Source organism: Cimex lectularius, unplaced genomic scaffold (assembly GCF_000648675.2).
Source record: "Cimex lectularius strain Harlan isolate CLEC.00 unplaced genomic scaffold, Clec_2.1 scaffold52, whole genome shotgun sequence".
Classification (NCBI taxonomy): Eukaryota; Metazoa; Arthropoda; class Insecta; order Hemiptera; family Cimicidae; genus Cimex; species Cimex lectularius.
In genome coordinates this window covers 2,032,011-2,058,977 of record NW_019392742.1, presented here as the reverse complement: position 1 = coordinate 2,058,977, position 26,967 = coordinate 2,032,011, and the positions used below count along the sequence as shown (strand labels likewise).

The 26,967-nt window shown below is 32.8% G+C and overlaps 2 protein-coding genes across 8 annotated transcripts in view; one reads left to right on the top strand and one right to left on the bottom strand.

Moving 5' to 3' along the window:
- The window catches only part of LOC106665161 (ankycorbin-like), a 32,045-nt gene extending 5,384 nt beyond the window's left edge, over positions 1–26,661 (bottom strand). The window contains exons 1-16 of one of the 7 annotated variants that reach the window (XM_024227118.1): positions 25,880–26,660; positions 23,416–23,589; positions 23,147–23,348; positions 21,668–21,816; positions 21,474–21,596; positions 21,320–21,419; positions 21,121–21,260; positions 19,750–21,058; positions 19,407–19,656; positions 14,216–14,262; positions 14,077–14,150; positions 13,841–14,014; positions 13,662–13,775; positions 13,467–13,601; positions 13,220–13,416; positions 11,169–11,313 (exon numbers count right to left, since the gene is read on the bottom strand). In XM_024227118.1, the coding sequence (XP_024082886.1) occupies positions 11,169–11,313; positions 13,220–13,416; positions 13,467–13,601; positions 13,662–13,775; positions 13,841–14,014; positions 14,077–14,150; positions 14,216–14,262; positions 19,407–19,656; positions 19,750–21,058; positions 21,121–21,260; positions 21,320–21,419; positions 21,474–21,596; positions 21,668–21,816; positions 23,147–23,348; positions 23,416–23,589; positions 25,880–26,278 (3,732 nt within the window). In that variant the 5' untranslated portion in view covers positions 26,279–26,660. Of the gene's footprint in view, positions 1–56; positions 10,530–11,168; positions 11,314–13,219; positions 13,417–13,466; positions 13,602–13,661; positions 13,776–13,840; positions 14,015–14,076; positions 14,151–14,215; positions 14,263–19,406; positions 21,059–21,120; positions 21,261–21,319; positions 21,420–21,473; positions 21,597–21,667; positions 21,817–23,146; positions 23,349–23,415; positions 23,590–25,879 lie in introns of those variants that run through there. The other 6 variants (XM_024227120.1, XM_024227117.1, XM_014391385.2 and 3 more) reach the window with 6 other exon arrangements.
- Positions 14,904–17,210, top strand: LOC106665166 (peptidyl-prolyl cis-trans isomerase cyp11-like). Its single transcript, XM_014391402.2, has 6 exons — positions 14,904–15,131; positions 15,214–15,375; positions 15,443–15,562; positions 15,656–16,130; positions 16,190–16,326; positions 16,386–17,210. Exons 1-6 carry the CDS (start codon positions 15,048–15,050, stop codon positions 17,073–17,075), a joined length of 1,668 nt encoding a protein of 555 aa, XP_014246888.1. The 5' UTR covers positions 14,904–15,047; the 3' UTR covers positions 17,076–17,210.
- Positions 26,662–26,967: the final 306 nt, after the last annotated feature.

Genomic DNA, 26,967 nt, shown 5'->3' with positions numbered 1-26,967 from the left:
TTAGTACAAGGACTATAATGATAAATGATGAATTTATAAATAATGTATTAACTTACATAGTCACCGCACATTTTTTGTTTTGTAATTTTTTTAGTGTCCGCAGTCACTAAATGCTTATACAGCTGCTTTGATTTTTCTTTGATATATTGGTTTTTGGACCTCGAATAGAATTTATTGATTAGTTTTACATTTTCTTTTTTAAATGCGAGTTTCATAAGAGTAATAAGATCTTCAATAGTGGTAGACAGTTGTCGTAATAACTTCAAATAAGAATCTACTGAAGTTTTTGACAAATTTTTCTTGTTGTTATCAAGAGTTAAAAATTGATTTATTTTATAGAGCTCGAAAGGCATTAGTTTTGGAGGTGTTTGCTGAGATAGTCCACGACTGCAATCACCTTTTGGAGTAGATCGGTCTGTAGATTTTGCCCTGGCAGGCGATGGTGACAAGAGCTTTCTGTCTTCATGTTTTGTCAGCTTTGAATGAGGTTTTACAGTTCCTTTTTGTGCTACCTCAACCTTATGTTTTCCTTTAACTCTAGTCTCATGAACAATGCTTGTACCGGGCTCTTTGTGCTTCGCATTAGTAACTATGAGAACTTTATAGGAATCACACTTAATCGGTAAGCTGTTGCAATCTTTTCTAGAATCTATAGGCATGGTAAACCCTTTTCTAGCCTTTTCGTGAACTTTTTCTTTTTGTTGTGCATTTAATTTAGATACGATTTGTTTTTGACCATCACTTTTCAATTTATTTGTTTTCCGTTTGATTATTTTCCCTTCCTTTGTTCGCTCTTTCAGTGCTGACTTATCAACCCGTTTTCTCGAAGTAGATCCTGTGCCTTTAGAGTTTTTCATAATTTCTTCAATACTTGGTGTCATTTGCCACTTGGCTATGCTATTGTGATACATATCTAATTCTGTTAAAATATTTTTCGAGTTAATTCTACGAATTTCAATCAGTGGTTGTGAATTTACAGAATTTATTTTGTCAGTGTTTTTTCTTTCTTCTTCACTGTCCTGTTTTTCATGCTCAAAAGGTAATTGTGAAACTAATGGAAAAGTAAAATTGCTTGTTTGTAGCGAGCTCTCGGTTTTCTTAACCCCTTGGCTAGTCATCGGATCACTGTTTATAATTTCATCTTTTCTACATGATTTATAAGTATTTGATAATTTTTTTCTTTCGGTTCTTGATTTAAACTCTGAAGGAGTCATTATAACAGGTTGGTGATCAGTTTCCTTGCTTTTGGTATCTTCAGTTATGACTTTATCACAATTTTTGGCTTTGGTTGTATTTAAATCATCATTACTACTGCTTGTTAAAGGCTTTTTAACTTTATTATTAGCAAAGTTTTTATTTTGACTCTGTTTCCAAAATTGAATAGAATCTAATGATTCTGGGACATCATTTTCAATAGTCTTACCACTTGGTAAGGGATTTTCATGATCATCCGATTTGCATGTAAGTGGTTTATTTTCCCTATCTTGGCTCATTGTTCTTTGTACTCGTTTTTTCATTTCACTAATTTCTCGTTGGAATTCTTGAAAACTTAAAAAGTTTGTGCGATTTGAGTTATCACTTACATTAGCTTGGCTTGTTTCAACTTTCTGGCTAACATTTTGATTTTTGTTATCTGCAGTTTGTAAATCATGTTTGCTATCACGGCAGTTAGTTTGATCAATTTGTTTGGCTACCTCAGTTTCATTTTTTTGTGTATTAGGACTAAGAAAACCAACTTTGGAACTTTGATCAGTCTTGTTTATTTCATTTTCGGTATATTTTCTACTCTGCGTATGTTCACAAGTTTGATTTTCAATAGTTTTGTTTTGGTCTTCCACTTTGCATTCCTGGTTGTGCATATTTGTTTCATTATTGGTTTGTTTTTGCATGTTTTCTTCATTTTGTTCATTATCGCTTATTAGGTTTTTATTGCTATTTTGTTCATGCATATTCAACTGACTGGAACCTACTACACTCTGATTTATCATATCTTGTGAAGTTTTAATATTTTCATCTTTGCTTCCTTGGTTTTGGATACATTCTTCTTTTAGTTCATTCTGACTTACCAGGTTTTGCGAATGTTTGCTACTAAGGTTTTTTATTTGTTCGATTATGTTTTTCTGATTTTGCCAGATATTATTTTCTTCATTCAGTAACGGTTTTTGGATGTTTTCCCTACTCTGTTCACCACTGATAAGAATTTGGGAATAATTGATTGTTTCATTTTGACTTGTACGATATTCAACATTTTCACTGTTTTGCTCATCATTGTTTTTATTTTCAACATGTTTGTCACTTTGGTCAGCTTCATTTAAAGCTTTATCGCTTTGCTCTTGTACAATTTCTGCTAATATGTTAACACTAAAAGAATCCTTTGCAAGATGGTAATTTGAATCATCAACCTCCCTAATTTCTACAATTTTAATGTTTTCAGAACTAGGCTTTTCTCTATTTATTTTTGTTGATGACCCCATATCTTTAATTGAATTAACAGAGGTGTTAGAAGTTTCTTTTTTATCCGTCTTTTGAGACGTTTCCATGAAAGATGAAGTCTCTTCTTGAGTTTCTAAATGCGGTAAAGTTAACAGGGTTAATTTCTGTTCAGGGATAATTGGAGTCACACTGTCCTTTGACTCATTTAAAAGAATTGTATCAAAACTGGTTTTATATGTACTTTTTATGCAGTCTGACTGTCTTCCTTGAAATTTTTCATTAAAATCGTATGTTACTTTAGCATTTTCTTCGCAGTTTTTAAGAGCACTGTTTATTTTCTCGATGTAGTCTTCTCTTCTTTGACGCAGGAAGGCAAGTTGATTTTCAATTGATGAAGATTGACGACTCTGCTGTTTTTCATTACTTTCTTTTATTTCCAGTCTTTCTCTTTCATCTCGCATTAATTTTGATTCCTCTTTATTGAATTTTAAACTTGATTCATTAATGTTGCAGGTTGTTTTACTTCTTTGTCTTGTAATAAGCTTTGCTTTTGCTGGGCTCTCGGATCTCGTTGCTAAATTAGTTTTTTCTATTTGTTGATTCAGTTCCTCTTCTATAGTTTTAGATTCCACGTTGCAAAGCACTTCCGAAAGTTTTTTGCTGGTTAATTTCTCTTTTGAATCGAACCCTCTCAGATTATTTATCCAAGAAAATGACTTAGTTAAGGGCATTTTTTCGCTTAATTCAAAATCTTGTGCTGTTAGAGGGGGCCTTATTCTTTGCCTGGATGTTGAAATATTTGATTGGTCAAGCATTTCCAATTCTTCTATAAGTATAGGTTTCATTTTTTGATCAACATCGTAATTTTCAATTGTTGTTATTTGGTGTACTGCAATTTCGCCAACTTGTGTTTGCACTTCTGCAGTTTTCAACATATAAGTGTTACCCTTGATATCTGATTTGTTGCATTTAATTATTTTATTATCTGAAGTGACTTTCTTGGCATTGATTGAATCTTCAAAAAAGTTAAAACTCTCGTCATGGTTAAGATTATCAGTTTGAATTATTCCAACTTTGTCCTCTGTTGAAGATTCAACTATGTTTTCACGCTTACTCAAAGGATTTGCTTCTAACTTTGTTTTATTATTGGGAATGTCACTTTCATGCATTTCATAGTTCTGAATACAAGTACAAACTGTTTGTATTTTAGTGGTGTTCAATGAAACAGAATGTGTTTGCAAGGTCTTATCCCTTTTTCTCTGTATTTTATTTTCACTCACTTTATGTTTTTTCTCGATGATAAAGTGCGGTAGTTTATTTTCTATTTGTTCAATACACATTTTTAACTTTTTTATAGAATCAGTTCTTTTAAGTTGATCGGTATCTTCATAAGGATTAGTATTTTTATTTTCATAATTTTGAATACAATTTTCCTTCAATAGCTTTTTTGTATGAATGTTAGGTTTTAGAAAACTATTGTATTTACCTCTCTTGTTCATTGCCAGAAGAGTAAAGTCATTTTCTTTGGAAGTTTGACTGTATCTATTTCCACCCTTTTGCTTGCTACAAGCCTCAGTTTGATCTGATCTATCAGTTTTACCCTTTCCAATCTTCCTTAGAATTTCTTTAGCATCTTTGGAAAATAATTTTTTCTTCAATTCTGCTGTACTATGGTCAGAATTGAAATCATTTGAGTACAGTTTTTTAATAGATTTCAGTAGTTTGACATGACAATTTGAAATCCAAAATCTGCTATTTCCTTTTAAATCATGTTTATTTAAAACTTTACCATTTCTTTTAGACATAATTTTCAGCATGTTAGCTACTTCTGCTTCACAGATTGTTTGCTGTTTAGAAATATAATCCCTGAAGGATAGGGAGTTATAATCTTTTAGATGAGGATTGCAATAATTTTTAGATTTTTGTTTTGTACTATCCTGCTTTTGATTTACAGTCTTTCCATTGTTACCACAAATTTTACCACTTTTGTTTGCTTGTAATGTTTTTTCTTTGTAATTATTTAGGGAAGATTTGTTGAAATGTTGCGTCATTGATGATTTATTTAGTTTTGCATCATTTTGTGGCTTGTACATGGATAATTCGGCAGGCAGTTCTTTGATCGGCTTTCTATACGAGAACTGAGATTTAGAGCTATGGAATTTATTAAATGTATTCTCTATTGACGTCGACTTCTGCTTTGACAGGTTTTTACCAATTGTATTCACCTTTCTAGAGTTGTTACTCTCACTCCTTTGAAAACCATATTTTTTTGTAATACTATCCGTTTCACCTAATTTGATATGACCTGGTGTTACAGAATGCTTTCTTTCTCGAGCATGATCAGATGGGAATTTTTTGGTGGAATCACCCTTGCAGACATTTCGACTTGAATATTCTGCAATTATTTTCTTAAGTTTGTTGTAGTTTATTAATTTGGCATTAGGTTTGGGAGTTATGCTATCGTGTGAACTGGGCTTCACATTCTTCTTTTCAATTCTACCATGTTTCGACTCATTTTCAGATTGTAAACCAGAGGCAGATTTTAAATTTTGGTGTGATGTAACTTTGATAATGTCTGAGCTGTGTTTTGAACTAACAGACATGGATGTTGCACTTTTGCTTTGTTTAACATTCTTTTTCAATGAGAAAGAAGTACTACTTACTAAATCTGCAGCATATCCTTCTTTTGTGTCTTTCATAACCACAAAATTCACAGTTGCTTTGGAATCAGTATTATGTACAATATCTGATGTTTCTGACGGCAATGAATTTGACTGTGATTTATTTTGTTTATTGGAATCAATATCAGGGTTTAGTGAAGTTCCATTATTGTTTAATGACTGATTATCTGTTGTGTCATGCAAATTGACATTTTTTTTATCCTCACAATCTTCAGGAAATAACTTATTCATTAAAGTTTCTCTAGCATCTTGGACTACTTTCTGATTTATTTGGTCAAGATTTATTAAATTGTTGGATAATAACATTGGCAAAATATTTTGGTTTATGTATGTGGAAACATAGTTCTTAAAGCTATGTGGTATATTAAACTTATTTTCAGTATTTACACAATCTGACGGTAGTTCTTGATTGGTAAAATGTGGTAAATTGCCACCATTCGAATTTCCAATGTTTATAGGACAACAGACTGAGTTTGTCATGAACCGATTGATATTTTCCAAATTACAATCATTATTGATATCATTTACATTATTGTCGGTACAAAGCAATTCAATTGTATTTAAAGAAGTACATTTGGATTTACGCCTGCGTTTCTGTTTGTGTTTATGTTTACGTTTGTGTTTACATTTACTTGCTATTGAATCTTTCAGTCTGTACATAGTACTTTTTCTCATACGTTGATTTAATAATGATTCTTTGGGTCGACATCTTTTCGACAAATTCTTGATTAGAAAAACATTTGAATTAGATAAATATTTAGGTTTTCCATAGGAAGTATACCTTTCTAAAAGATCATCTTCCATGCTAGTAGAAGTGTTAACATATGTACAAGCTCTTCCTACTTTTTCTGAATTTTCTTTATTAGTGCAAACTTTATTAAGTTCATTGCAGCCAAAAGTTTTATCTGTATTAGTCTCTTGGTGTTTAATAGATACATTTGACACTATAGGATTGTTATTAGATTTGACTTCACTATTAATTTTGCTTGTGTGATGCTCTTGACTTTTTAAATGGTCTTTTTTAATACGTTTATCGTAAATTGTCAATGAATTTGTTAATTTTGGGCTTTTTATGTTAAACTTAAGCATAGTATTTTCACATTTGTCAACTTTCTCCACTGCAGGGGGTTTACTAAGTTTTGTGTATTGATATACCGTACTGGTTTCTGTACTAATTGTTTTAACTTCTTTTGTTTTTTTACACGGTACTGTTTCCATTTGATTTGCTGGGTTATCTGGTTTGCCTGTGTCTGCTTCATACTGTGTAAATGTAGTAATTAACAGTTTGTCATTTGATGAAATTTCAAAATTTACAGTTGGACTTTCTACAACTGGGTTTACAACCATTCCTTTATTTTTTTCATTTTGTTCAAGAATAGGTCTATTTTCCGTTTGGCACATAAAGTGAGATTTTAATTTCAATGTGGATCGTTTACTATTACCATAAAGACATAAATCCTCTTCAATTTTTGGTGGTGAATTTATTGGATTTGAGTCACTTTTTCTATCCGACAGAATCTCTGTTTGACAAAGCGTACCTGCAGTTTTGTTCTGTTTGAGAGGATATGAAGCATCCAAGCTGCTCAACTTAAAAAGTACCTGACTTTTTTCAGCAATGACAGAATTACATTGGGATTGTTTATCACATACAGACGCATGTGTGGTATCGTAAGGCTGAACAGGCATATCTGTTAACTCAGAATCACTCAATTCAGTGGTACTGGTTGAAGAGAGTTTATAAATGGATCTTTTATCTTTAGCCATTTTGTTTGGAAAAGATAAGAAATTAATTTTGCATGTGCTTTCTTCTAAGTTTTTTGAAGTTAAAAACTTTTGTTGGGCAAAATTAACCATCTTTTGTACTCGGAAGAAGTTATTTTGTTTTCTAATCTGTAACTGGTTTTGTTCAGTGGAAACATTACATATGGTAGGGTTATTTTCTGTTGTTTCACTGTGTGGTTTACTCGCTACCTTACCTAACTGAGATTCAGTTGCAATTGATGAACTGTTGTCTCTCTTTTTTAAATTACAATATTTATCACAGCCGTATCTTTTACAGTCGCATAATGCTTCTGTTGGTCGTTCTAACTCAGAAGTATTTATTCCACAGCTTTTATTATTCGTCGTTCTTATTACTGAATCGTTATCAATATTTTCTATTCTTTGTCGACTAGATTGCTTTCTTGGCATATAATTTTCGCTTTCTCCATTCCAGTCCTCTGCAATTGATTTTATATCTTGAAACAACGTAACATCTGAAGGTACAGTAACTCGTTGTTCTGAAGTATTATCAAAAGCTTCTCTAACAGAAGAATCGCAAGAGTTTTTCTTCGATTCATGCAGGTACGGTGGGTCACAATTGTTTTCATTAGCTGAGTATTGATTATTTTCAGATTTATTTAATGGCAATCTTCTCAACTTTATTTCAGGGGGAGAAAAGCTTCTCTCTTTTTGAACTACGCTTTCACGTCTCATCTCTTGTAAAGTAAATTTGTTGCCTTCATATGGTATGATTTCACAATCAGTTTCTAGATATCTGTACTTTCCTTGAAAACTCCTATCAACCGTTGACGTCCCCTGTTGAACATTTTCATAAATAACAGATTGACTCGTTCTTTCTGTTATCATCTGTTCATCACTTGGTTGAAAAGTTTTCTTCGATTCATGTGGGTACGGTGGGTCACAATTCTCATTTGCTGAGTATTGCTTTTCAGATTTATTTGATGACAATTTTCTCCTCTTTATTTCAGGGGGAGAAAAGCTTCTCTCTTTTTGAACTACGCTTTCACGTTTCATTTCTTGTGAAGTAAATCTGTACTTTCCTTGAAAACTTCTTTCAGCCGTCGATGGCCCCTGTTGAACATCTTCATAAATTACAGATTGACTCGTTCTTTCTCTTATCATCTGTTCATCTTCCTTACAATTATTATCTTGACTCACTTTAGCTGTCTTTACCTGTTCGTCTTCACAAAAATCAGCCTGAGGCAATCTTCCTGCAATGACCTGTTGATCGTATTTATCACACTCATCAACTTGGGTCACTCTTCCTGCCATCATCTTTTGATTGTCTACTTCACACATACCATTTGGATTTATTCTTGCAAACACTTGTTGGTCATCTTCACAAATATATTGATCGTCATTTATCGAATGGATTTTTGCAGACGGTGAAGTTCTGGATTTTACACTAGAATAGCGTCTGTTTAAAACGGGCATAGTTTCTATTTCATTGCTTTGCTTTTGACTATTTCTTCTGGGTGAACAACTCTCATTATAATTTTGTGGGTATTCAATACATTTTTGTTGATTAATGTTAACCAATTGATGTTTTTGAAATGGTGCTGAACGATGATGATATTTAGGTGTAACCAATTTAAAATTTGGTTTATTTGCTAAAGTTTGATGAGAATAAATGGTGGTGCCATAAGGAGTCATTCGTGGTTTTTTTTCTGGATTGACTCTGAATGTTGAAACATATCCTCTTTGCATATTATGCCGAGTCACAGTTGTTGAAGTATTGTTTTCCATACTTACACTAGTAGGATATACTGTGGCAATGAATTTTACTTCACTTGGCATATTTTTTACTTTGTAAATAGGTCTAAGACTATTTTTTTGACTTTTTACACACCCGACAACAGTTTTTTTCCCTTCTATAGATTTGACATTTGAAAATTCACAGTATTTAACAGGTATTCTTCTTTGAGGAATTGGAGGAAGTTTTTGTGTTTGTCCTGATAACTGGGTATCATCTTTATAATAAGGATTAACATTGGTACAATTAGTTTTTGTTAAAGCACTATAACAAACTCTGTCAGTGAAAGGGACACAAAACTGTATATTGTATTGTTCTTTTTCATCATTATATGAAGGATTCACAATGATATTCTTATTAGGTTTCAAATACTCGTTTTCAGTTTCAAAATATTTTTTTATCGGTTTCTTCTGACCAAACATAGCCTTTTCACAATTTGGAGACAATATTGTTTCTATATAATCATCACTTTCTGGAAAATAGTTAACTGGAGGTTTTAAATTATCCTCTTGTTCACTAGTACTTTTTTCTTTTTTTGCTTGGGCACAAATATCTGGATCTGCTATTTTACTTTCTTTCAACTCTGCATCATTAGAAACAACGCTTTTAGATTCTTGGCTCACTTCATCTTTAACATCCTCTTCAGTCAAATTGCTTATAGAATTTAATAATTGCGGCTTATCATTATTATTACATCGGGATGTATTAATAACGGATTGTTCTTCTGTTGTTGTCGTTTGGGAGCAATTTTGTGATGCAATATTTTTTTCGTCACTTTGCACAGTAAAATCACTGCCATCTTCAATTGTAGAACCCTCTGATGATTGTAGTTTGTCAGTATTGTGAAGAATTTCTGCTTTAATATTTGGTTTCACTTGCTGCGCTTTTATTGGCACGCTGTCTGAAGAATTTTCCGAATCAGGTTTTGATTCATCATAACTTTTAATTTTATTATTTTTACAGTTCAGTTTCACGTTTATAACATCATTTTTAGGTTTTTTAATATTTTTAAGAATTTCTTCTTTTTCCTTTGAGACGATAGAAATTCCCTCATCCGATTCTGCAAGGGATGATAATCTCCAATTTTTCCTTGAAGAAAATCGATTTGAGATGCCATTGTATCTGGCTGATGTAAAATGACTTCCTTCGCTGTCATAAGAAGCTTGACCATCAGTTGAATTTTCACATGCATTTGTTTCAATTAAATAACAGCTGTTGTTGCATTCAAATTTTTCACTCGGTTCATTTACATTGTCTTTATCTCGGTTTTCCACATTGTTATTTTCATTATTGGCTGACGGGTCTGAATCTGAGGATGTTATAGCTCTGCCAGAAGACAATTTGCCACAGTTTTTTCTACATTGTAATGATCCTAAAAGATGGTCGCTGTAAGGTTCAATTCCTATATATGTAGAAGTCTCACTGCTTTTATTGCATATTCCTATATCGCTGATCTCTTTCCCCAGATCTTCAAGCTCTAATGTAATAATAGAAGCACTCCTTTTGACTTTGTCGATGATTGCCCAAGAGTGTTGTGCTTCTCTGTTGCAGTTGTCAAGCAAACTTTTAAGTTCGTGGAAAAGTTCAACTACATTGTTCCATTCACTATTCACACTGGGTATGGAATAATTTGTTTCATAACGTGAGGGGCCACCAGTCTCTTCATCGGACATGCCGAACCTAAAAAAAATTCCTTTAACACAGAAGATATCAAGAGGCCGTATGGAAAATGCATTGTTTTCTGCACGAAACACTCAGTTTCAGAATAAATAAAACAAGTTACTCACATTAACAGGATTATCTTCAAGCTATGTTTTTTTCTTAGACGTAATAAATATTAACAATTTGGTAGCATATACTACATCAAAATTTAAAATCATTGTGTATTTACAGTGTAAAAAATGTACTATTTTTAATTTTAAAACAAAAAAAGAGAAAAATAAAATTTACATTTTACGAATAGAACACATGATAAATTATGGATATCAAAATTTCTTCATATCATACGGTGTGAACTAGAAAAGAAACCTTGATGTTTTAGTTTCACATTTTGTTTTTTTAAAACAGTGATTAACTTCACTAATTCCGCTTGACCAATTAATACATTACAATTAATTAAGGTTTTTAGTTGAGATGAAAAAATAACAAAAAGGAGGGAAAACTCATAAGGTGGGGTTGAGATAGGAAGTTGATATCCGAGTGGATCGAGGTACAATAGCTCAAGTGGTAGAGCAGCGGCGTATCTAGCCGAAGATCGTGGGTTCGAATCCCGCTCGTGCCATTAACTTTTTTTCATCTCAACTAAAAACCTTAATTAATTGTAGAGTGATTAACTATGAACCTAATTCATACATCTAACACACCCTACAATGAGAAGAAAGGCCAATTGGAAAGAACTTGGGTTTCAAAAGTAATTAAAATTTGCAAGCAATTTTATACAATATTATCTGATTTGCAGCACTAATATATATTTATATATTTTAAATAAAATTAGGAAAATCAGAATACATTTTACTTACAAAGAGCCTTGGGTTAATCAGTGATTTTTCCTGTTGAAGAATTGTGATTGTCCTCTTTAAAGTTGCAATTGTGTCTTGAGCCTCTATTAACCTTGGGTCCTTGTGGTTTTCCACCATTTCCAGTTTTGCAGCCAGTTCTTCATATCTATATAAAAGATTAAATTGTACAATTCATACCCGTAAAAAGATTTTTTTCTAGTACAATTGAAAATTAACAGAACAGGAAAATAATAGTTTTATTATAAAAACAAAATGTAATGTAATGGGCCTTAATATCACCCATTACATTCAGTCATTATGACTTATATTGTAAGTGAATTTATTTAAATATATATTTATTATAATATAAGAAGATTTGTTTTAACACTCGCCCCACTGTCAAGGTTCTTTTAAGACCCTGAGCATTTTTTTTTTTCATGTGTTGTCTAATTATTATTTTTTAATATACTGTCTGGTCGACTCCTCTACTAGGCCTTTTCTGTAATTTTATTTGAAAATGTTGAACAAAAATGTAATTATTCATAATATCTTTCAATTAATTAAGGTTTTTAGTTGAGATAAAAAAGTCAGTGTCACGAGCGGGATTCGAACCCACGATCTTCGGCTTGATACGCCGCTGCTCTACCACTTGAACTATCGTGACCTCGATCCCCTTGGACATTAATTTCCCATCTCAACCCTACCTTTTGAATTTTCCCTGGGTCACGATAGATGGGATCGAGGTCACGATAGCTCAAGTGGTAGAGCAGCGGCGTATCAAGACGAAGATCGTGGGTTCGAATCCTGCTGGTGACACTGACTTTTTTTATCTCAACTAAAAACCTTAAATAATTGAAAGCTATTAATTGGTCAAGCGGACCACAAAAACTAGTGAATTATTCATAATGCTAAGACATCCATGGTGAGATAGATAATACTTTTCTAATGACGAATATTAGGTTGAAAGAAACCAGTATTCTGTGGTAGTTGAATTAAAAATGTAATTTTTATTACTCATAAATATCGCAGCCCTCATCATAATTTTTGTAAGTACAATTTTTTTTTGGTATTGTTCAACTACAATAAGTGTTAATATAAATCACTTTTACTCGCTCACGTAGTAAAAAGGGTTGGCTTAAGCCCTACTACTTGCATCCTAATCCCTTACCCCGTTGTCTATTAAATAATGTTAATAAAATTTAAAATACTCATGAAAATTGTTATTTATGTCAACTATATACATAATAAATAAAGGAACATTATAAAAACATCCATTACAGTTCGTGGTCTGATTGACCAATTATAATTTTTCAATTAATTAATATTTATGGAAGGTATTGGTTGAGATAGAAAAGTCAGTGTCACGAGCGGGATTCGAACCCACGACCTTCGGCCAAATACGCCGCTGCTGTACCACTTGAGCTACCGGGACTTCGATCCACTCGGAGCTTTAGTGAAGATATACTTCATTTTACTGATTAAATCCATTAGAGTTCGTGGTCCAATTGACCAAATAACTTTTTTTTTCCATTAATTAATCTTTATGTAAGGTATTGGTTGGGATAGAAAATGATTCTCTTTTTATCTCATTTCATTTGTCGCCGAGAATCGAATTGATTACACAACATTTCAAAAATGGCAAAAAGGAGGGAAAATTCAAAAGGTGGGGTTGAGATGGGAAGTTAGTGTCACGAGCGAGATTCGAACCCACGACCTTCGGCTTGATACGCCGCTACTCTACCACTTGAGCTATTGAGGTAGAGTAGCAGCGTATCAAGCTGAAGGTCGTGGGTTCGAATCCCGCTCGTGACACTGACTTTTCTATCTCAACCAATACCTTCCATAAATATTAATTAACTGAAAAATTATTAAAAAACTTATTATTGTAGTTTTTCATTTAAAAAATTATTGGGTCTAAAAAGACCCTCTAAGGCAATTCACGTTGTTCATACTTGAGATTGTTAACAAAAATATTTTGATTGCAGTTCAAAACAAATTTTTATGTACTCTCATAAAGACAGCAAAACAGATATGTATGTTTTCAATGGTTTTAACACTGCACTCATCATCACCTTTCTTTCCAACATATTGTGTCTTCTTGTAGCTTTTGAACGTCAGCGATGTTTTGGGCAATGAGAGCTTCTCTTTCAGATAGCATACTTTGATTTGTGAGCAGTACTTCTTCCAAATGATGCACCAGGCGTTGGGTTTTTTCCTCTTCTTGTCTTTTAGCTTCTTCAAGATGCTTCTGAAGTTTCATAAAAATTGTCTTAATAGATAATACTGTGTTTTAATCGATCAAAACCATTAAATACTTACTATCATAAAATGCATACGACTCTGAGGAGACTCTCCATCAGTTACTTCATCCGTTTGATCTGCATTTGTATACAGGCTTGCAATATCGAACTGTTTCGATAACTCCTTATACATCTCAGCTTTATCTCTCGTCAGCTAAAATTTGAAAAGTTTAATTCAACTACATTACTTAAAAAAGTGTATATCACAATTTACATTAGAACAGAGTTCTCTTAAATGATTGAGCTCATGTTCTGCAGTGCTTGCTCTTTGTCTCAGCATGCACAACTCTTCCTGAGCTTTTGCATACCGGCATTCCAGCCTAGTCAGCTAAAGTAAACCAAATGACCCATGAATTTAACCATTTAGCATTGTGTATAAAAGTTTCCAAATACCTGAGTTTGCAAAATGGAAATTTTGTCATCCCTTGACGCTTCTGCTTGCCTGCAATCTTCGAGTTCATATTTCAATCGTTCTGCTTTATTCAAAAGACTGGCAGCAGTTTCTTCGAGTTTCTCTTTCTCAGCGAATGCTTCACAATGGAAAGGATGTAATGGTCCTTTTATCGGCTATCCAATTATTTAAAATAAGTAAATATTTTTATTATTTTCAGTATTTGTAATTGAATTACCAAGGGAGATGTGGAATGTTTTGGTGTATCTGATGCACTTGCTGTCTCGCCTTCACTACTGCCTGAACCAGTTCCTAAAAATTGTATTCACACTTCAACAATTTCTTAGTTAAAATTTTAACATTTTACCTGTTATTACCTCTTACTTGTGATTGTGAAGGGCCAGCTAATTGATATTCCCCTTTACTGTAAATAATTAAATTGGATTTTTATTTCAGGAGAAATTTGTGGAAATGAGAATTATTTTTTCTGACAATTTAATAAAATATAATTTTACGACTCAGCAACCCTAAGAAACTTCTGAACAAGTCTCAATCACACAAAAATATTTCACTTAATGTTGCTCACATTTTTACTTAATTTGTGCTTTTAGCAACTATAAATCTACATTTAACATAATAAATTTAGAATTTTACTTTTACATTTTTTTGTTAAAAAAAATTAAACAATGGTTTGAAAATGCAGAGGTCATGTCAAACCTCAGGGTGTCAGTGTTTTTGAAAAAAGCCTGTTTGTAAGTATGTCAGGTTCGGATGTAGGATTCGAACTTGGTACTTTTACCTTACAATAATGAGCGCTGAGTCAACGCCTAAACCGTTGAGGCCACCAAAATTATTATAATGCTTAGGACATATTAAGCTTAATATTATTATTTCTATTGAACACCAATGTGTTTACTTTAAAATATATTCAATTAATTTTCTGCCCAATTAAATTAATTATTAATTTGTCAATGATAATATTTTAGTTACAACAAAATTGGGATATTTTTATAATTTTTTTTGTAAATCAGTTAATATTAAAAGAGAATTTTTAAACATGTGTGCGTTCTACATTTTATTAAATCAACATAAAAATACTTCAAGTTACTTGAAGAACAAACATCACAAACATCTAAATTATTTAATATACATAAATTTTCTAATACCATTGTTATGTTATTGTTGTAATTGTACTGATAACTTTTAAAAATGAATCGACAAAAAATATCAATGAATTTCGATGGGAAGAGGAATTTGGAGCAACGGAAGGTTTACAAAGAACATCTTTTAAGGGTGATAATCTTATCCATAACAGCGTATTGAGTTCTGAATGCAAATAAACTCAAAAAGATTTAACCTTTTCTTTGTTTTGCAGATAAAAAACCCACAATCCAAAATAAATAATTCTGCACCACCACTTCCAGTTGCCTTTTATTATGATGCAGGAAATTTAGACAATGATACAAGAAGAATTGATGAAATAGACAGTAAAAATATGAATCTGTTAAAACATATCAACACCATTTATAGGACTATTGTATATATCAATTTCCTTCCCTCAAAAAAACATTTTAAAAAAGTTATATATTTCGTTAATATTACAGGGAAAAGTTGATTCGAGTTTTCCAACTCTATTGAGATCTACAAACTTTTATGGCCGAGTGCATAACAATAAGAAAATTGAAAAAGAAAATAAGTTATTTTATAATCTTTTGATGAACAAGGTATATAAGTTTTTTTTTTTAAACTCTAGGACCAGTATCAGAAAATTATATTTTCATAGTAAAAAAAAAGCAAAATAAAATATTGAGTTTTAGGGCACTTACTATAGCCGTAAAGAGCTTGAGAAAGACTATGCGAGAAATTTGGAAAATGTGGTATTTGCTTCACGACACCCAGAATTTTATAATGAAGAGTATTTCCTATTGCCGTTGGAACGATGGGATATTATAAATCCTGCAATAACTAAGCCCAACCTTCTTCCTCACGGGGAACCAAAGAGGGTCAGATGTTTGTTCCACATCGGTATTGAAGATAAAATGGGTCTTAGGAAATTGGGTAAACTGCTTATTGAAGTTTACCGTGACTGGGCGCCAAAACAGGGAGACCATTTTTTAAATCTCGTTAGGGGGTTCAATGGCAAATCTTATGTAGGCAGTCCATTTCATAGAATTCAAAAAGGGTTTGCTTGTGTCTCAGGCGATGTCACAAAAAAGACAGGATTAGGCGTCTACTCAATTTATGACGAATGTTATCCAAATGAAAATAACTATTTACAGTTTAACGGTCCAGGTAAAATTTTCTTTTGTATCTGAGCTAACTGTTTTTACACATTTATAATTGCTCATTAGGTGTTGTCTCATCATTCTCACTGAAACCAGGCCATAATCACTCGCAATTCATGATTTCCTTTCGAAAACTGGAAATATGCAATAAAGAATTTACAGTCTTTGGAAGAGTTGTTCTCAGTTTAGGAACATTGAGCAGTGTTAGTTTTATGTTAAAATTTATTGCAAAACAACAAAGATTAATTAGATTTGTTTTTAGATTGAAGAGTATGGTACGGCTAGTGGAGCACCAACTAAAAAAATTGTCATAACTAAATGTTCCATAATGAAATCCAATACGAATTTCCTTGATAACACTCTTGAAAAATACCCAAAACTCAATCTCGGCCGAAGGCTGACAAAGAGAATGAAAGAAGATATCGAGAAATTTGCACTAAAATCTGAATGCGGATGCCCTCTTTATAGAGCCATTTCAGATTCTTCTGATGAATACATGGACTTGTATGCTGTAAACGAACAAGGTTCACATGATGCAATTAAACGACAACAACCGTCAATGGATGGGTTGAGAATGGAGAAGCAATCAATTGATACATTGATAACAGAGAAACGATCCATTGAAACGTTGAGAGCTGAGAAACGCTCTATTGATACGATGTTATCAGAGAAACGATCTACTGACACTGTCAAATCTGAGAAACATTCCATTGATACAGTGAAATCGGAGAAGCGCTCCTTAGACGCAATAAAACCAAAAAAACATTCTGTTGATACAATGAAAATAGAGAAACATTCTAACGACACAATGGATCATATCTCAAATGAATTCAAACGAAATAAATCTAGTCTACAAAAATTCAGTTCAGAACGAATATTAACAAAACAACCTACACAGGAAAGCATTCAAAATGGAAAAAGAAAGAAGGAGCATATTTATTGGAACAAATGAATAATGTTAATGACGTACATCTCCTATAAAGTTCAACATTAGTTGTTCAGTTTGTATGATTCCGCACTCTTGGGAATTCAATACACAATCATTAAATACTAGTTTTTAAATGGCCATAGTGCGTATGTATTTGTTTTGTCATATATATATGTAGCTGGGGGAAGGGTAGCATGAAAAAAAGGGCCAGGGACAACAGTGCGAATCGAACCCACGACCGCGGGATCTATGAGCAGAGAGTCTGTCACCTTTTTTAATTGCTTTTTTCAAAGATGAAGTAATTGACGAAGGAAAAGAAAAAACGTGGTTGAAAGATTGATAAGGTGGAAAGATTAATAACAATTAAAAAAATTGAATAAATTTATTAAACGGTTTTTAATTTTGATTCGAAACCACCCTCCGCATAGAATTTTGGACGCACCGCCATCGCATTAAACCTGCAAAACCCGTACATAAAATGTATGTCAGCGTATTCTTCATTAGAAAAAGTAGCCATAGTGTTACATAGAAAAAATTTTGAATCTTTAAAACTTTTATTCCGGAGAATAATAATAAAATAATCCTTTAATCAAAGTTCCCATCCTGTTGGTAAATAAGAAAACTTGCACTTTTTCGAACCCAATTAAAAAAACTTTAATAAATTCATTCAAAAATTTTTGTTTAAATTTTCCACCTTACCATTCTGTTTATTATTTCCTTTCCTCCATCAATTACTTCATCTTTGAAAAAGTAATTAAAAAAGAAATTACACCATTAAAAGGGATATTAAATGCAGTACGTTTTCTGAAATTTTGCTGCTCTCTAGGTTTGGAAGTAGAAGTTTAGAATTATTATGGTAAATTATTCAATTTTGAAATTTTTTTTTCAAAGTTCTCGCTTCTAAAACACTTATTTCCCGAAATTTTATAAGTTTATTATTGATCCCATCTTATTGGAAATTTAATGCGGTTTTCAATGGTAACAACTTTTAGTTTTGGAGCTATCATTGTTTATTTGAAGCAAGGTTGTGAAATCCTGATCTAGCAGTTGGAATCTTTTTTAATAAAAACCAAACTACATTTAAATCTCAAAAATAATTGATTGGCAATTAAAATATTAAAGTTCTAGATGATTCAAATTCTGTCTAGAATTTAATCTTTTCCTTTGTATTATATTATGCCAACGTAATATCACTGGAATATGTGACTAAATTGAACATCACAAATTTAATAGTGTTTCATTAAAACTAAAACAAGACTGTTTTGAAATGTTAAACTTTTTTTACTCTTTGACTATATCTATAACAATTGAAGAAACCCGTCATTTTAATGCAACTAAATATGCATATACTTAAAAGTTTATTAAATCATTTTGTTAATTATGCTAAGGTTTCTATTAAATATTTATTTTGAATAATGGTTTATTAGGACCTTATTTTATTGAGCTTCAATGTATAAGGTGCCAATAAACCATTATTCAAAATAAATATTTAAAAGTTTATGTAAATATTATCTGTAATTACAATTAATCAAGGATTTTAGTTGAGATAAAAAAGTCAATGGCACGAGCGGGATTCGAACCCACGATCTTCGGCTTGATACGCCGCTGCTCTACCACTTGAGCTATCGTGACCTCGATCCACTCGGACACCAACTTCCCAACTCAACTGCACCTTTTGAATTTTCCCTCCTTTTTGCCATTTTTCAAATGTCGTGTAATCGGGTTGGATTCTCGACAACAAATGAAATGGCCACGGAGAGCTTTAGTGAAGTATACTTCATTTTTAATCAATAAATTCACTAATTTCGTGGCCAGCTTGACCAATTAATATATTACAATTAATCAAGGTTTTTAGTTGAGATAAAAAAGTCAATGGCACGAGCCGTTGAGAATCCAACCCGATTACACATTTGAAAAATAGCAAAAAGGAGGGAAAATTCAAAAGGTGTGGTTGAGATGGGAAGTTGGGGTCCGAGTGGATCGAGGTCACGATAGCTCAAGTGGTAGAGCAGCGGCGTATCAAGCCGAAGATCGTGGGCTCGAATCCCGCTCATGCCATTGACTTTTTTATCTCAACTAAAAACCTTGATTAATTGTAATATATTCGTTGGTCAAGCAGACCACGAAATTAGTGAATTATCTGTAATTAATCGCACTTGCAATATTTTAAAATAAACACTGCGCATGCTTTATATATTGCATTAAAATAATATGATAATCATATATTATATTGTAATAATGTAATATTGCTATAACTTTTAAGAGTTTATGCTTCTAAACATAAATAATGTAAATTTTGCATTGTTTAGGGGGTTTATACCATTACTATTGTTTTTCTGTTGTTATAAAATTTACCTGGTTACAGTTGCTTCATCTGCTTCCACTAAAGAAACTGGGACGACTGTGTTCTGTCGTATGAAGTAGCCACCTTTTTCCGTGCTATGCCAAAATGGTGGGTCCTCTTCATCCGAGTCTTCGTCAATGTCTTCAACATCATCAATGTCATTATCAGTATCTTTTGAGCCGCCGACCCCTGCACCCCTCATAGCGAGAAGGAGCTTACGCTTTCTCTTTAGGGGTCGAGTAACAGGCTCCGACTCGCTATCTGATTTATCCAAGTTAATTAAACCTGTTGCTGTTCTGTTACAGCTTACATTACATATACCACCAATGACAAAATTTAAAGAGGGAAACTTACTTGATGGCTTATCATCTCGAACTTCAGCTGAATTGTTGTTTTGTTCTTGTTGTTTCGAATTAGGACTAGGACTGTTAGCTGGAAACAAGACCTGGCTGAGATCTACAATCGCTGGCTGGATGTTTAAAGCTTTTACATCAACAAAGTATTTATCATAGCTTTCAGGAATTTGACCATCCTCCACAAACACGTCGTCGACTAAGTATTGAGGACTTTCACAGCTTGGAAGTTCATTGTATTGATTTAAAGGTATTATTTGATCTGTAGAACTTTCACTTGCATTGCTGTCTGCATTTATAGATACTGAATCAGTTTCTTGCTGATTTTCTTTAATAGGAGTAAGCATAGAGATCGGTGGGGGTAAGCTGACTTCAAGAATTTCATGGTTTTCTTCGCAATGCAGTCCTATAATTTCGTTATCGTCATTTTGAAGAAAGTGTATTGGCGGTGGAGGGAAAACAGTATCTCTTTCTAGAGAATCAAGTTCATTATCATTACTTTGGTCAGGATATGAGATAAATTGGATTCCACTTTCCATCGACATATCGGCTATTTCTTCAACATTATCAAAATCTATGCTGTTATTGTGGTTGCGTTCTTGCATTGTTGATGATTTGTCCTCAATTTTCAGATTTATTTCTTGATCTAGTTTTAGTGGTTCTTTGGGTTTGGGCATGGTAACTTTTGCTAGTTGCCTCAATGCTTCATCATAACACACCAATTGCGCATCTATACTCCCTTTATCAAAACTTGCTGGCTTGTGAAGTACATCAACACTTTTCCAAAATTGCGGCTGCCCAGAAAGTGTAATAGATTTATTTCTATTATGTCTCTTATTTTTATAAGATTTACTATCATCAGTGTTATTTTCTAACAACTCTAATGAATGGGATTCTCTGAATAAATTTTTTGTCGGGACGGTACATATGGATAATGTTTCATCTAGATTACCTGTGGATTGAATTATTTCAATGCTTAAACTTTTCCCATCAATGTCATCTAAGTTATCCAGAGAAGCTGAAACACCTGTCTCATAACTCCGTTCCTCTAAATTGTCATATGACTGACATGTTTCCATATGTGGCATCTTCTCATCATTGGACTTTTTAACATTATCCTCAATTACAGTTTGATTGTTTAAATTTAAATCTGTCTTTGTTGTGTTAAGCTCATTATTGTTATTTGCTGATAAAAATGTCTCTGTGGGTTTCGTGTTATCCAATAAAACTGTGTTGTTATTATCAGAATTGGGTTTCTCCTTTAATATTTCATGTACTATTTTCACTTCAAAGTCTTCATTTTTTCTTTCCTACAAATGATAAATAATTAGCATCTTCAAACTGTAAAACACAATTTAAATAAGAGAGTTACTTGAATAGGTGAATCTTGATCAGAAGACAAATCAAGAGAATGGGCCCGTTCTAATGGTGAACGAGTTCTTCTTTCGGGTGTGGGAACAAGTTCTTTATTTGGATCAGGACTTAATCTCATATCCGTAGGGATGAAGTCTCCTGGCAAACCACAAATAAAGTGAATTATGTTTGTGTAAAGTGAATTTTACTAAATTTACCTGCTGGGCTTAGAGCAGATGGTGATACCAACTCACTACTTCCACATTCATCTCTTTTCAAAGTAAGAGTAAGCATTCCTTTTCTTCTCTCAACTCCATCCTAGTTTGAATAACATAAATAACTTTATGTTTTTTTTAAAGTATTCTACTTTACCTGGTCTATAACTCCTGATTGGATGAGGTCCCAACTTTTCGGAGGTTCTAAGGCCGGAGGGATAACACAAGATTTTGGAGAATCTTGTATTTCTTCATTTGTTTCACTCTGTTCAGGGATATTCTAAAAGAAATAAATAATAAAACTGAAGAAACTAGAATTTAGGCTAGACCTCATTTTGTTTTAAAGTTTACCTCAAAGTTTACATGCTCAGAAGGATCTGAAGATTGCACACTCAGCTTGTCACTATGGTCAAGTGCCACATCTTCATTTTTGAGCACTTTCAAGAGATCAACAAGATCTTGATGCCCCCCAAATTGTGCATAATCTTCTGCTGTCCATCCTAGGATTATTAAACTCATTCAAAACCAATACTACTAAGAAAAGGCATTTTTCTAATTAAAGTCGTTCTTTGAATTAAAATGAAGTATGGAAAAATTATCACCTATAAAAAGGTAAAAATGGCTTTCAAAGTCATCTTAAGAAAATTAGCTCTTTTTGCAATCACTATTGTCAAAATGGTTAAATCAATAAATAGAAATATAATTTTCTATGTGTTCACTGATAAAGCACAAACTTTGAGTTATGTCAATTAAACTTTATTTAGAAATCCTATATTACTTTTTGCTAAATTATCTACAGCTAACAGTTTTTCTGCTTTGAATCACTACAGAGAAAGAATTATATTAAAAAAAAGAGTTTAATACAGTTAACTAACAGTATATTTTACTAAATTCTGCAATCAATTAATATTATAATATTGTTCAAGAAAATTCGGTAATTATTATTCAGAAATCGTGTGATACGGTCTGGTGTGATGTAGGTTTCAGAAAAAAAATTCTTTAGGTCCTGGGATTTACAAACATTGTTTAAATTTAACAAAAACATGTAGGATATGGAAAAAAGTGAATTTATTCAACGCAAAAAAAAAAAAATTTTTTTTCATATTCAATCAAGTATTTCTACTCTATTTATGCAGAAAACAAACATTTTGACTGAATAGAAATACTTTGATTGAATATAAAAAATATTTTTTCATTGTATAAATTCACTTTTTTCCTCATACTACATGTTTTTGTTAAATTTAAACAATGTTTGTAAATCCCAGGCACTGAAGATGATCTCAATAAAGATTGAAATGTTGGCACGATAAATAAAATGTTTTTCTGAAGCCTACATCACACCAGACCGCATCACACGATTTCTGAATAATCATCCACTAACGGTCACTAATAACCACACAAAATTCGGTAAATTGATTTAAAAATAGGTTGTAAATAAAATAAATAATAAAAATAAAATTTATCTTAAAATTGAATTTTATGTACAGAATATTATATTTTAAAGAGACATAATTAATCATTAACTCAAGCAAAATGTGATCAATAAAAACATGCAATGCAAGCATTTATGTTGTTTTATTTGTAACAATTCCAAATAGGTTGTAATCGTTTAAAAGAAATGAGCACTTTTGCATGCAATACTATTAGAGGGAGAAAATAATAATAAAATACAATATAACCAAAATCGTTTAATATTGAACAATTATATAAATAAACAACTCAACAAAAACTTTACAAATGTTATAATAAAATAACATAGTTTCTACTACTAAAGTAACAATACAAATAAAAGATGCAACTAAAAAGGAAAAAAAAAATTAAATGAAATACCATTTGAATCTGCTGCATCCAAAAGAGCTCCACTGTCAATGAGGACTTTTATGATTGTTGAAAAGCCATTCCTAGCAGCCAACATCAGCGGTGTTCTTCTTTCCCTGTCCAGTACATCTACATTGGCACTATAGCGTATAAGAAGTTCAACCATCTCTCTATGATCACAGTTTGTTGCCATGTGGAGGGCAAATTCACCTGCCTATTAAAACAAGTAAAAGTAAATAAACAAAAAAAGAAGAAGAAGAAAAGGTTAAAACGAAGCTTACATTGTTTGAAACATTGATGTTTGCCCCTTCTTTGAGAAGAAGCGAAGCTATGTTATAGAAGCCAGATCTGGCAGCTATATGAAGTGCAGTGTTACCCTGTTTGTCGCAGCAGTTGACGTCAACACCACATTCTATCAGTAGATTCGTGCAGTCTTTGTGTCCACATTCAACTGCCTGAAATATAAAATTATACCAATGGCCCTTGATTCTCCAAAATTAAAAAAAAAAAAATCATATTTTTAGTTTTATACTATATTAATTACATGAAACTTGCTGCTTGTTGCAAGAAAAAACTACTTATTTTACCCTTCATCAAGAATGCCCTAAAAATAATGAAGAAATAAAACTATCCATAAAAAGAAAACAAAAATGAACAGCCTAATAATAAATAAATAAAATAAATTAGCTATTTAATAAATAAATAAATAAACAGACTGAACATTTAAATAGGCAGAAACTTTATAGGTTATATATAAAAAAAAAGAAAATATATGGATGTTACGGTTTCAAAAGGTAGTAGGTAAATATTTAATTTTTTGTTACATCTGTTTTGTTTTTAAAATCTATTCATGACAACTTCACAATTATTAAAATTTTATATCCCCGGATACTCTGGATGATGTTATGGTCTTGATGAAAAAGCAATTTTAGTTGTTGCTGCCAAGCTTTTGACCAATTTTAAGGCCATCATCAGGGCAAAACAAACTTAAATTTGTCTGCAGAATGACATAAGTTTTGCACAGATGATTTCAAATTTCTTTGAAGATATACTCACAATCAGTCCCAACTTGTCAAGGACTGTAACACTATTGACAATCTGTCAATTCCGACAATTAATAGTGTTACAATCCTTGGCAATATAACTAAGTCTATCTTCAACGGAATCTGATACCATTTATTAAAAACTTAATTATGTCAATTTGTAGACATCTTTAAGATCTTGGTGATGACCTTAAAATTGTTCAGATCATACCAAGAACCAGATCATGAATATCAAACACTCCACCAATCTATCTAGGTGAATATGTGTAGTGTATGGTGTGTACATAGGAAAGAATGTATTTAACATTGGTTTGAATTTAGAGATTACTTATGTTAAGGGCTGAAATGACCTAGCTGTTCATAGCCCCTGGAGCTCAATTTCAGTTGGATGGATAAGACCAGGTCCTGCCCACATTCAGGGTGGGTGATTCTTGAGGCCTACTGTTAATTTATTGTAAATTTAAAAACCTGGAATTGCCGGCAGGCTCAGAGAAGCGATACATTCGACTCCTCACACACACGTATGTGTGTGTACATACATATGCTTAGCTGAGCTTATCCAGATTAATAAATATATTGTGCTATCGAGATGTATTTTGAGAGTTTTATAACACTGAACTACTAGTGAGTTAAAAAGGTGAGTTATCCACTGTTAAGATTTGGTAAACACATATTCCATAGCTTGAAGCATTTGAGAGATACTGAGTCCTTTATTATTTATTTATTTATTTATTTTTTATGAGGGTACGCAACAGCAGAGGTCATATAAACCTTGTGGCCACCGACACCCCTGTTGGGTCCTTTATTATACAATAAAATGTGTGGTTGACATAAATTATACGTATAAACTTTTCAAACTTTTTAAACTCTTAAAGTTTAAATCATAATTTCTAAAATTAACAACAATGTTATATCATTATAAAATAAAATATAAAACATTGAACTAGCCATGGCATGAAAATATACAAAACCTTAGAAAAACAGATAGATATGACCGTCTTTTGAATTGTTTAATTGAATTGCCCAACAAGTGTTAACAAAATCAAGTGGATACTTATGTTTTAATTATTATATAAAATGTTTTAGTGGAATAGAATAAAATTTCATTTGAGCTGGCACAGAATTGTTTACAAAACATTTACAACTTGTTTCATAAGTTTTGGAATTTTAGCTAAGTTCTTAACACTACAAAACAAGCACCTATGCTGCAAGTATATTATGTGTTGAATAGTGAGTGATTGTAGTGTAAACAGAATTTCTNAAGTATATTATGTGTTGAATAGTGAGTGATTGTAGTGTAAACAGAATTTCTTGATAAAGATCAGAGAGTTAATGGAATTACCTATATATTATTCAATTATAAATGAAATTAATATAAAATGGATGGTCTTCTTTTTTAAGCTGTTCTTTATGAAGCAAAAACTAAAGAAAAAAGATTGACATGTGTAACGTGAGATCTAGAAAAAAAAAACTCGATGCCAATGAATATCATGTATGAAGGTCATTGAACTCCCCCCAGCTGAAGGGGGGAGAACAAAGGTTGTGAATGGTGGTTGATGACCAGTGGAGAGGACACGACAGACTTGTCTGGGTCATGCTGTATATACGACCTTGGCTATCATTTAACGATGGTACATTAAAACGCCGGCTCCGTACATTTTGCCTTAAGCAATTAACTTGGATACTTATTGTAGTAGGGTACCTTTAGGAAAGGAGTGAGCCCGTCGTGGTCGCAGGCTGTAATTGACGCGTTGTTGTTTAACAGATACCATGCAACTTCTGTATGGCCTTGTGCAACCGCCAGATGTAAACAAGTCCTGCTTAGATAGTCTGGTGTGTTGATGTCTATTTTCTTCGAGTGGAGCTTCAACTTGTCCAAGTTGCCATACCAGGCGGCTTTGTGGATTTTCGACAAGGACTTGTCTTTGCCGTTGACATCGATGTTGTAGCCGTATCCTTGCTGCAATCCGATGATGTGCTCGTCGTCCGTCGTTATCTTCTGCCCCGACGGGTTGGTGATTTCCACGGATATCTGAGGGTTGGCCCTTTGGTCTTTCTTGTCGTCCTTCTTGCCCTTGACGAAATTCAAGACCTTCTTCATTTTCTTACGTTCGTATCCTTCGTCTAGGACGATATTGAGGGATGTATGCGGAGAAAATCAATAGGTATTCAGATTCGGTTTTTTGTTGTCGAACTGTGTACTCCCCGGCTGGGTTTCTAGCCGAACTCGTGGATGAGGAACTTGCTGAACGGTTCAAACGCCGCGTCGTCCAGCTGCGACATAACGACCCGAGGCATATTTAACAAGAGGATAGACCCCGACGATCATACACCCCTTCAATGTGACACAACTTCCGCCATTGTGTTTGCTGGGGGGGTTGGGGTTTAGGATTAAGGCGTTGCCGCTGGAATCGATCGCAGGGGCGGCATATCCGACAGAATAACGGTGTCGATTAATCGCAAATCGTTTGGTGGCAGCAAAAGCTCAAATCCACCGGAAACTAGAGACAACCAATTGTTACATCAATGAAAAAGACATTTTTTACAATATAAATACAATAGAAAAAGTACTAGATTTAGTTTACAAAAGCAATGGAAGCAATTGAAATTCTCAATGCTACTTGTCAAATAAATATTTATCACCGGAAATTTTTACATGCCAATTATAAACTATGTAATTTGACCGTTCAGGTTAATTTGGGCTGTCTGTCCTCGCTTGTTTGGTCTGTAAACCCGTTTCAGAATACAAGCTCATCATTGACAATGGCGAAAAGCCGAAACGCGCTTGAC

Excerpts from the sequence above, each read along its gene's own strand:
- LOC106665166 (XM_014391402.2), top strand. The coding sequence starts at position 15,048 with ATGAATCGACAAAAAATATCAATGAATTTCGATGGGAAGAGGAATTTG. Across the intron at positions 15,376-15,442 it reads ACACCATTTATAGGACTATT|GGAAAAGTTGATTCGAGTTT; the intron begins GTATATATCAAT and ends TTAATATTACAG. Across the intron at positions 16,327-16,385 it reads GTTTAGGAACATTGAGCAGT|ATTGAAGAGTATGGTACGGC; the intron begins GTTAGTTTTATG and ends ATTTGTTTTTAG.